The sequence below is a fragment of the Notamacropus eugenii genome, chromosome 6, assembly GCF_028372415.1.
Source record: "Notamacropus eugenii isolate mMacEug1 chromosome 6, mMacEug1.pri_v2, whole genome shotgun sequence".
In the NCBI taxonomy this organism is placed as follows: Eukaryota; Metazoa; Chordata; class Mammalia; order Diprotodontia; family Macropodidae; genus Notamacropus; species Notamacropus eugenii.
The window spans coordinates 309064136-309076619 of NC_092877.1; the positions used below are offsets into that span (position 1 = coordinate 309064136).

Genomic DNA, 12484 nt, shown 5'->3' on the forward strand with positions numbered 1-12484 from the left:
GGAGAACATGAAAGAAATACAGGATGGCCCAAAAGTCTTAGCGCATTTTAAGCTTGAAATTATATTATAAGTTTTTGGGACACTATCTAACCAAAAGTCCTAAGCTCACAGAATTTATGATCTAACTAAGGGGAGACCAAACAGGTAGAACAGAAAGCAGTGAATGAGCTTTTAATCTTTTTCTTTTCTCTTTTGCTACTTCTGTTATTAATAAGTACTTATACATGCCAGCCAACTGGTGATGAAAAGCAAAGCAACTGACACAGTTCTTGCCCCCAAGGGACATCTTAGGAGAAGCAGATAGAAGTCTGAGTCTGTGTCAGGAAGACCTGAATTCAGATCTAGCTTCAGACACTTACTAGCTATGTGAGCCTGGGTAAGTTACTTAACCTTTATTTCCCTGAGTTTCCTCAACTATAAAATGGGGATAATAATAATACCTACTTCCCAGGGTTTTTGTGAGGACCAAATGAAACCATGTTTGTAAAGCGCTTAGCGCTTATAGCTTGGCACATAGTAGGTGCTATATAAGGGTTTATTTCCTTCCCTTCCCCTTTTCACCCCAACCCAAGGGGATCATATTATAGCGAGAGAGAAAACACACAAATGACAATGAATATACAAGGTAAAGAGAGTAAACGGAAGGTAATCTCAGAGGGAAGGGATTAGCAACAGGGAGGGAAGGTTCTCTGGTAGTTGGTAAGATTTGTGTTGAGTCATGAAGGACCACAGGGAAGCCCAGAGGAGATGGGAAAAGGGAAAGCATTCAAGGTATAGAGGAATATTCATTGAAGAGGTATTTCAATAAAACTCTGAAATTCTAATTATATAGCAGGGAAGATTTTCTGGTTCTAGGAAGAAATTCCTTTCATTTGCAGCAACAAGTTTCCAAAAGTTTCCGCTAATTTTACTTACCCCACTCTTGTCGGAGCCGACAATTTTAAAACGAGCAGTTGGTTATATTTATCATTTTTATGGAGCTGAAACCTAACATACTCCTGGCTCACTGAAGTCTATCCTTGGGACTTATAGCAAAGTGCAGGGAATTTAGGTAAAATCCAGAGGCCCCGTTGATCTTAATTATAAAACTACCAGCAAAAAGACCAGTTCCCTTGGCTATTCTCTTACCAAGAAACTAATGAAAAAGGGAAATTTATGTCCAATCATAAATCCCAAATGTTTCATTTTCATTTTTCCCAAGTTTATTTTCTCACCTAGCTAAGCAGCATTTCTTTCTATTATTAGCCACTGACCCAATATCAGCTGACCAGTATCCGTCAAACTCTTCAGCTCAATGAGCTTGGGGACTCCCAAGGAACTCTGCGTATGCAGACTTTTGCTTACAGCTTCTAATTATTTTCTAACAGATAATGTGCGAGTTTAAGTTCAGAGAGGTTGGATTAAACTTGTAAGTAGATCAAAACCCTGGATAAAAAATACAGATCCCAGGATCACTACTGGAAACTAGGCTTCTTTTTTTTTTTTAATTTCTGAAGAGGTGATGGGCTCTCTCTGACTGCTTATTTTAACGTGTCAAACTAGTTTAATATTTCTACCACCACAGAGGTGTTCGTTCAGATTTCTAATCATATTTTGCCTGACTCTATGCTGTAAGTGACAGAGTGCCTACTTACAATGATGAGAGCACTTCACCATCCAGTAAACACAAGGGTATTTAGGAGCCACAGGCAGCATCTAATGTAGCTGTGAAGATTATCTTATTATCTGAACTTCAATGCAAATCAAACTCATCTTAGACTTTTTATTGGGGCCTACTATGCTATGAACTATTATTTTTGAAACAATGCAGTGAAATAAAACACTGGTTTTAAGAAACAAACAAGGACTAAATCTTAACCGGGTGATTTAATAGTGACATCCCTAGGACAAGTTACTGAACATCACTGAGATGTAAAACGGGCTGCTAATGCTTACCTCATTTCCCATGAGGATCCATGATTTAATTTTTAATCATTAATAATGGCATAAACATGAGTTGGTTTTAGTAAGAATAATAAAGTCCTTGAGAGGCACTGAGTTATCACAAATACATGTAACTGGTCTCAATGTCCTGAAGAGTTAAAGACAAGTTCTGGCCCTGATAATACCATCTACATGACTTTGGGCAAGTCATTTAACACCTCACTCCCCAGGGTAATAATCTAAGAATACTCTTGAAAAATAGTCCCTTTTCCGCATTGTTAGGAGTTTCTTCAACAGATAGAATAATAATAATACAGTCACAAAGTTTCTTCAACAGATAGAATAAAAATAATACAGTGACAAAGTCTCTACCAGCTAGGTGGTATAGTGGACAAAGTGTCAGACCTGAAGTCAGGAAGACTCATCTTCCTCAGACAATTAGTAGCTGTGTGACCTTGGGCAAGTCATTGAATCCTACTGTCTCAGTTTTCTCATCCATAAAATGAGCTGGAGAAGGGCAAACCACTCCATTATCTTTGTCAAGAAAAATCCCAAAGGGCATTGTGAAGAGTCAGGATGACTGAATAATGACCACAAAGTCTCTGATATCATGGCCCTCTTTGAGAACAAAGGACAAACACAACCTATTGAGTAACTAGCCTCTCCTCTCCTCTCCTCTCTTCTCTCCTCTCCCTTCTTACCTGGGGTGCTCAGTCCAGGGGAAGGTTTACTGCCATGGCCAAAAGCTGCCTTTCCAAATTTGGATTTACTGGCTAGGTTTTTTACTCAAAGACCAAGCCTTAAACCCAATTCACTCTGGAGCTCACAGATTGGACAATAGGTCTCTGCACTTCCAGCACAGAGTGAATATAAACACTAAAAGGTAACTCATTCTCTTTTACCCAGAAACTCTGAGGATGTCCCCTCCTATTTTGATTTTTTTTTTTATTAAAAGGACCATCCCTTGAATAACTACTTAAAGAGGCCTATTCCCTGTAATGTAAATTAGATCTTCCTTGCCCATTAATAGACCTCAAGTGCCTTTTGTTAATTTTCTAATGAGGCACTGGTTCTCAAAGGTTGTGATGCCCTTTGGCTCTGAAAAGTATATATAGATATGTATGTATACATGTTTGCATATATACATGTATATACACATATATACATACATACACATGTGTATGTATGTATATATGTATATCTGAAGTGTTGATTTGGCCAGATGAGACTCTGGGCAGCTTCTAAGAAGCCCTCTGGCTTTGAAAACTCAGATGTTGCTGCTTTTCTCTCTGGCAACCATGTTTGTATGGTCAGACAGTTGTATCTGTCTGTTGGTCTGTGATGTATGTCTTGCTTATGGTCAGGCAGCTGGAAGCCCTTGTCTTTTGATCTTTATTTCTCTGTATTCTAAAGTTCAGGTTGCAAAAGCTTTCCCCTGAACTAAGGGAATGATATATGTGCTTGATTAAAGTGATTATTGACCCCTTAAAAGTTGCCTTTCCTTTTATGCAGATCTAAGAACCTGTACAGCAGGCTCTCCTGTGTATGCCAGGGTCCTTGCTGATACATTCACTGAATGGGCAGATCTCTCTCAAAGAGAAAATCTGAAAAGACATTAGCCTACAATGGCCAGGCTCTCCCATTGAATCCTGGGCCATCTCCAGTCATCCTGATGAATATCTGACCACTGGACCCAGATGGCTCTGGAGGAGAAAGTGAGTCTGGTGATCTTATACAGTCTTCCCTTACTCAAATCAAAGTCAACTGCAAGTCATGTCATCATCTCCCTGATGTCATGGTCCTCTTCAAGAACGAAGGACAAATACAACAGCAACCTATTGCAGAAGTCTGTGAAAACTCAATATTCTAACATCAGTGAATATGTGATCTCATCAATGTAGCCAATCCCTACAAAAGAGCTGGTAAGCATCCCTTATTCCTTCAATGAAGAAGACAAGACTAAAAGTTGGAAATACAGGTATTCAGTAACATAGAAACTTAGTTATATATGGAAATATCAATATAGCAGTCTATTAACATGTATTTATTAAATACTCACTCAATTCCAGCTACTATGTTAGACACTCTGAATACAGAGACAAAAATGAAGCAGTCCCTCATGGAGTTTAAATTGTATTGACACTTCTATCTATGATCAAGTGGCAAGTGATAATATAAAGAAAGAGTAACATGTAGGCATTGTGGAATTATCTACTGACTATAGGTGTTTGTGTATAACTATAGCAGATTAAATATGATTTTAATATAGGTTATAAAATTTCCCACCCCAGAGATTTTTGAAAAAAAAATAGCAATCTAATACTGTTCAAGGGTAGTTTATGTACAATTCTGCTTGGAGGCAAGAGGATGGGTTAACTGACCTCTCAAAATCCCACTTTCTAGCCATAGGGGATTTTGTGATACTTAGAAGGCTAAGATTTTTTTAATGTGACTTTTGCATTTTTTTCAATAACCAAAAAAAAATTGCTGTGCTGTATTTATATATTTAAATCAGTGCAACTCATTTGGCTGAAAGGATTTAAATCTGCTCTAAAATTAAAAAATTAAATGTCAATCAACTGCAAGCATCACTGTAATGTAGGGACTGGTAGATAGCAACTGGGAACTATGGGGATGATCTCTGATAATATTAGAAATGAAGACTATAATGAAAGCACTATGCACCAAGTACATACTGAAATTCAGCATGGGAGATATAGAATATTTCATAGAATAAAAAATGGAAAGATGGAATTAGATTTAGAGTTTAGAAAACCTGAGTTTGAATACTATCTCAGATACTATCTGTATGAACTGGGTATATCGTTCAATCTTTCTTGGCCTTAATTTTCTATTTATTTACCCTATTAATCAAGATCTATTTAGTCATAAGAACAGCACCTACATCAAAGGGTAGTGAGGATAAAATACTTTGGAAACCCGAACCCACTATATAAATGTCAAGTATTACCATCACCCTCACCATCACCATCATGAGAACATTCATGGTTATCTATTCCTTTGTCTTTTTTGTGGAACTACCACAATTTTAAAATAAATTTAATTTTATTTAAAATAAAAAAGAATGTCTTGTCAATGAATACCCTATGTATAATCCTATCTATGCACTGAGACCTCAAACTGAGTTGTCAAACCAACAAAAGTAAGAATGGAGATATTACAGAGAATATTTAGACCAATACGCTTAAAATTAGAAGAGAAATAATCAATGGAGGGAGAGGGACAACTTTTCATCATGCCCCTGGTAAAGCTCTGAAATCCAATATATAAGGAACAGATTCAAATATACAAAAACAATAATTATTTCCCAATAGATTAATGACCAAAAGATATGAACAGTTGCTTCTCAAAGAAGAAATCTAAAATGTTAACAGCTATGTAAAAATGTTTCAAATAACTAATAATTGAGATATTTAAATTAAAAGAGGAAAAATCCATATATGCAAAAATATGCATAGTACTTTCTTAAAGAAAATGACTGAAAAGCAAGATGGTATCTTTTATCAGGAAATGGCTAAGCAAAATAGGGTAAGTGAATATAATGGAATACTATGTGACACAAGAAAGATGAAAGGATGGTTTCAGAGAAACTTTGGAAGACATACGTACTGAGGTGGTGTAAAGGGAGCAGAACGAGAAACATTTACACAGTAACAGCAGTGTAAAGAAAATTAAAATCTTTGAAAGACTTAAGAAATCTAATCAATGTCATAACCAAAAACAACTGCAGAGGACTGATGAAGGATGTTCCCCACCTACTGATGAAGAGGAGATGTACTTGAGTTATAGAATGCGACCTATATTTTTAGATACAGTCAATGAAGGGGGAATATCTATACATAATTGGTATAAGGGTTTTGTTTCCAACTTTTTGTTTTTGGTGGGGAAAAAGAAAAGTAGTAAGAATGATTTCAAAGAGAGGAAAAAAGAAAAGGGGGACATTAAGGCATTTTTTTTTAAAAAAGCATAGAAAAGAACAGAAGAAATTTCAGAAGAAAACACAAATGGAAGTTTTTAAAGCTACATGTATTGTACGTTAAAAGGAAAAGCAAATAAGAGACTCATAGTTTCATGTACATTCCTCTTTTTCCATTCTACTTCTTATATGGAAATGCTCATTTTGTTTGATCTTTGTTAATTTTAGAATAAAACTAAATAAATTTTAAAGAGTAGAAAGCAAGAAAAAGTATTAGACATCTAAAAGTAATTTCTTTTAAGGAAAGACTGCAATAATGAAAATATACTTGCTGTTCTTAGGGGGAAAGGATGTACACACACATAATGGTGTCAAAATAAGTCAAATGTTGTTATCGATTAAGGATGGAGTAGATGATTGGAGGCTGATGTAGGACACAACGAGGGTCCATTTGAAATACTTAAGTTGCAGCTTTGTAAATTTCACCCTACAGAATCAAAATACAGCTTCCAAAGAAGTCTAATTGCAATGAGATAGTCAACCAAAATGGGATGGTTGACAATGAGGCAAAGAATATTGGGGTTAAACATGAAGAAAGAAATTTTGAGAAGTCACTAATGTACTACATATTAGAAGATTATAGAATTTTCCTCATTCTAGGCTCACTTAAATGTGCTTCTTTGCCCTTATACTCTTTTTTTTCTCTCTTTCTTAACAAATTGTTCAGTCATTTGAATGCATTAGTATAAAATAGCTTCAGAACCCTTGAAAGTGAAATAAAATCACACCACATGTCCATGCACTCCTTCCAAAGACTGTCATTCTATAGGAAGTACTGTTTCAACCCCAGTGCAGCAAGAGAGCACAGGCTGGGGACAATTTGGGTTTTCTACACTAAGTCCATGGGTTTAGTACTCTATGTAGTCACGATCATTTGAAGATCAACCATAGCTTTTTTGGTTACTGTAGCATTTATTAGTAGATGCAAAGCCCTGAGTTCACATCACCCTTGTTAAGTTAATTTCTCTGGGCAAAGAGAGTGTCAGGAGGCACACCGGGGCTTCAGGAAAATTGAATGTAAATGTCCATGCAGCAATGGTCCTTTTTTAAAAAAAAGATAGTTCAAAAGCTATTGTTAAATGGAAAATGTGTGTATGCTCAAATGTTATTTTCTACAAATTGACTGAGACATGTAAGATTTTAGTAGGCCATGCTCCCCAAATCCATTAAGTCCAGCCACTAACATTATTTCTTAGCTATGTTTATGTCATGCTGGGAAGGAAAAAGAATCCGTTTCCTGACCTATTTGAAAATAAGAACTAAAAGCCTATGTGAAATACAAGCTGTCCTTCAATAAAGTTTGAAGAAATGGTCTTTTTTATTGTTTAGCATTTTCAACTCATAAGAAGAAGAAGGGATGGTCACTCATTCACTCAAAATTCATGCTGTATCATTATTGTTATTAGAAATCCATTAGAAATTTTCTGAGGCACTGAGATAACAACTCAGCAGTCAAATTGCTTATCCCCTGCATTTAGCACAGCATTTAATAGAATTTAAACCACTTCCAGTTTATTTTTGACAATTCTCAAGTTTCTAAGAAAATCAAACTGTGCTTGAGTACTCTTTGGGACATGTGTAGGAATCTTGGAGGTGACATATACAGTTTCTGTGTGAATTACAACCATTCTTCTATGTCAGGTATTACAGTAAAACTCATCAGCGCACAGTTGAATGGGAGAATAAAATTTTAAAATTCCTGGGAAATGTAACCTGACATAGTGTAGATAGAGAGTCAGGAAGGCCTGTCTTTAACTCTTTAACCCATGCTGGCTAAAGGCTTCCCTGATAAGGTCTACCTCTCTTAACCTCTTAGGCAACTCTCTCACACTTCAAGTGGCCAAGCAGATGATAATCTGTGTTGGTAGAAGGTTTTGACTCATCAATACCAATAATGGTATATCAATCAGTACCAATGAAGTCATGGCTAACATGAAAACAAAATACATGCATTTATGACACAATATATAGTTCTATGCTCACCATAAGTACTCTTTTCTTCTCAATCTTTATTGTTTTTTTCAACTCACCCTATCAAATGGAATAAAGTATGTGTGATTTGAGGATAGCTAGATGGCTAGTAGAAAGAGTTCTGGGCCTGGAGACAGGAAGACCTTAATTTCAAATCAGGTCTCAGACACTTAGGTGGGGTGTAAATCTGGGCAAATCGTTTAACCAGTGGTTGCCTCAATCCACTGGACAAGGGAATGGCAAACCACTCCAGCATCCTTGCCAAGAAAACCTCATGAATCCGTGAACTGAATAAAAATAACGGGTGATTTTTTTTTTGATACAAGGGAATCCCAATGAGGAAACTCCCTTTCCGAATGCATATTACCACTTACTCTGCAATCAAGAACTCTAAAGAATTCCCTGAGCATATAATTCAGTATTTGTATGAGGTAATACTTGAAACCAGGCCTTCCTGACTCTATTTCATCTCTCTAGCCAGTTTTCTATGCTTTTATAATACCACTGTTATCCACAAAAAGTTTACCCAATTCAAGTACTTACTTCCTAAAAAACAGATTGTCTTGTTTTGGCTTAAAACTGTACTTGGAGGGATGTAGAAAGCCACTTGTGTAATTTGTGATCCATTTTTTTGTTAGTAACCTTATCTAACTTATGTCTCTAGCTAAATCCAGTCACTATTCTTCTTATAGGCACCATCATATATGTGTATATGTGTGTATACATATATATACATACATGTATACATATATATGTGTATATGTTTGACACAACACTGCAGCCAAACTTGTTAAATGATCTTCACAAAATAAACTGAGGAAGAGTTGGTAGATTTCCATCAGGCCCCGCAATATTCCTCCTATTTTCTAATTTAACCAGAAATATAATACTAAAGGCACCTCCCACTTCACTAGCATTTAAACACTGAAGGAAAGCCAAAGAGCATGCAGAAATCCTATCTGCCATGTTTTGAAATTGTGCTGATGGCAGCTCCTCAACCTGTTAATTCATTTCACAGACATAACGCAAGAGGGATAAGAAAGAAATTTTAAAATATTTCTCCCTGTTTTTAATACTTAAAACAGAGAAAAAAAAGACCCTTTGGAATCTGTCAGTTCCCAAATCCACCAGTAGCTTTGAAAAAATGACTCTTTTCATGACTCAATTGCAGCCTCATCTAAAATTCAGCAGCACTCTGAGACTTCAAGTTGCCATTCCTCCTCCTGTTTCCATGGGAATAGACTTTGGATCAGCCAAAAAAAAAAAAATGGGGTTAGGCTCTTTCAAATAATCATTCAAAATAGTGATGAGGTTTTCAGAGCTTTTAGGTGATTATTTTGTAGCCTCTTAACCCCCTTTTGCCTTCTTGTTTCCATGGAAATATGGCAAAAATGGCTGCCCTGGGCATCCAGCAGAGTTATTAACATTCTTCTGGATTTCAGCAGTAACTACAGACTAGGCTGTACAAGACTGTTTCTCTGTCTCCCACAGTCTATACCATTTCTACTCATGGGTAAAGTTTTGGTGGTTATTTTTTCCTTAAAATTTGAAATTGTTTTTGCAAATCCTTGTCTCTGATTAACTTAAAATAGGATATTTGTCTATTCCTTGGAAAATATCTTAGCTTTATATTTTGACATATTTTACAGGCACAGTGCCAAAAAATTTTTGAAAGGTTCAAAAGGGAATATTTTCAGGCACAACCCTGACTATGCGCTAAATATGTCTTTAGTTGATGTTTAGGGATCTAAAAGTAAGAGAAGTTTATTTGAAATCATGAGGAGGTGGACCTTACTTATCACTTCACACTTTTAGGACTAACAAGACTATTATTCAATAGAAGGGGACCTTTTTGCCTCTAGGTGCTAACTTGAACAGTACATCTCAAATACAGGATGTCTGACTTGGGTCAACTTCTAAATCCAATACAGCACATCTGAACTACAAGTCCTATTTAGCAATAAAATCTCTTACAAAAGAGGCAATGAACATAACAAAATAAAACAGATGGGATCATTTGACTATATCAATACCAACATAATCCTCTTCCTCCTCTTCATTTGCAAAGCACATATCATAACGATGAGCTGATATGACTGTTTTAAAGTAATATGTTTATATTATATCATACATTATATAAAAATAATCAACATACTTTTCCTTTTATATTTATAACACTTTTATGGGGTACTTTTTCTTAAAGGAACTCTAACTGAATTATTGGTAGTACCTAGAAAACTACACAGGAGAGACACCAGAGAGAAGAATTCAGTTCAAAATAAACTAAATTTCAAGTCTGACCAGTTCCCAAATGGTCAGTCTAAGTCTACCTAGTCAAATGAGAAGTATAGATATAAATTAAGCTGTTTCTTATTGTAATCTGGGGTAGTCCTGGGGAATTTTTGAAACTAAGATTCAACCTGTTCCTGAAGACAAAGTCTGTAAACTGCAGAAGGAGGATTTTTGTTTTGTTTAAGGTAACTGTTTGTTTTGTTTTAAAATTATAAAACAGCCCTATCACAACTGGAAAGAAATCAGAGATGAAAGATTTGTACTTACATCCATGAACTCAACATTTGCTTTTGGACCAGTTGTCTCATTGAGAATCTTTATAGCCACAGGTATCTTTACTGTCTCTCCTTCAGGTACCCAAATGCCCTGTTGAGGAAAAGAGAAAAAAAAATGTATATATATAATATACACTTTCAAAACTGACGAATATAAAAACATGTAGTATATGTTTTCATGGTAAATTAATTCTGATTATCAAAAATAACATCTTTAAAGAAATGACCACAAAAGAAAGAATATCACAAAACAGCCCATAAATTTAAAGATAACCCTGTGGTGGTGGTGGGGAGGGATACTGAATCAGGAATTAGGAGATCTCAATTCTAGTCCTTCTGTTACCACTTAGAGAGCTAAGTTACTTGGACAAGTCATTACCTCACTGTATCTAGGATTTCTCTTATGTTAACAAAGGAGGTTGGATTGAATGGTTTAAAAAGTATTTTCCAGCTGATAATATGATTATGTTGCAATTCAAAAGAAGAGCTAATAGAAAACAGTCACTTTACATGTAGATTGACTTAGGACTCAATTTTCAAGGAAAATAAGAACTATTAGCCACCATAGGATACCTCATTTGTTTTTCTGAATAGTATATATGCAAAACACTTGGAGTTCCTTGGAAGAAATATGATATAATAATATAATTTATTAATATTAATTTTGGGGTTTCTCTCTCAAGCAAAAAAGATAGAATAATAAAATCTGGCTGAATTTCGTTTACGTTGGCCAAGAATATAGATGATGGTGTTGTGGTACAATGTGACAAACATTAAATCAAGGCAGTTTTTCTCTCCATGATGCAATGAAATAGTGAGAAGAGGGAGCAGACTTTTAGTTTTTAAATAACAATCCTAGAATATGTTTATAAGGTGTACAAAAGTAAAAAAAAGTCAATGAAACTGTGTTTGGGAGTATTTGAGTATTTTCAAAATTATCTAGCACATGCAAATAAAATCCTGCATTTAGTTTTTTTTTCGTTTTTTGTATTTTTTCTTTCTTTTTTTTTTTTTTTACAAAACCAAAGTGGAATACTTTAAAAACAGACTGATTCAGTTAATTGGTTGTGTGTGCATTTGGAGACAGAGATAAATGTTGTTGTTATTATTATGTTTGTTTAGTCGTTTCAGTCATGTGACTCTTGATGATCCCATTTAGGGTTTTCTTGGCAATGATACTAGAGTTGTTTGTCATTTTCTTTTTCAGCTCATTTTATAAATGAGGAACTAAGTCAAATAGGGTAAAGTGACTTGCACAGGGTCACACAGGTATTAAGTATCTCAGGCCAGATTTGAACTCATGAAGATGAGTGTTCCTAATTCCAAGTACAGCACTATATCCACTGTGTCACCTAGCTCTTTCTTTTTTCACATTACTTAGATCTGTCCACTGTACCAGCTACATATGGCAATGACAGAAAGAAGAATGAGGCAAATACCCATCTTTCAAAAAAAAATTAGTTCAAACTGACAGAGACTATCAAATAGATACACTCATAACCAGTGTCATTTCATCGCCTGGTACCTTGCACATAGTAGTAGGTATTTTGCGCTGGATTGAATTTACAATATCTTCTTTGATATCTTATGAACATGTAATACCTCTAGTTTCCCACTTCTCCATTTGCTGTGATAGCTATAATATATCTTCTGCTTCCTCCTGGTAAAGTGGGAAAACCATTTGATCCAAAGTCTGGAAGTCTGAGTTCCAATCCTTCCTATAATGTTTACTACCTATGTGACTTTGGGCAAATCACAACATTCCTTAGATTCAGGTTTCCCATGTGTAAAAGTATGAATGATGAATCTGATGGGTTTGAAGTCCAGGAATTCCTCAATCAAGTTGAACAAAATGTGAGTACAAGACATTGTATTATTAGGAGATAGGGATATAAGGATTTTAAAAAATCATGCAGTTCCTGTCCTAAAGGAGTTCATATCCTACTGGGGAAAGGAGATAGAACAGGCACATAGGTAAATATAACACAAGATAGGTATAGATGGGATCAAAGGAGAGAACTGAGAA

The 12484-nt window shown here is 35.5% G+C and overlaps 1 protein-coding gene across 1 annotated transcript in view; it reads right to left on the minus strand.

The window, feature by feature from the left end:
* The window catches only part of ERBB4 (erb-b2 receptor tyrosine kinase 4), a 1360303-nt gene that overhangs the window by 243228 nt on the left and 1104591 nt on the right, over nt 1-12484 (minus strand). The window contains exon 19 of the mRNA XM_072617476.1: nt 10451-10549. Within this exon, the coding sequence (XP_072473577.1) occupies nt 10451-10549 (99 nt within the window). The remainder of the gene's footprint in view (nt 1-10450; nt 10550-12484) is intronic.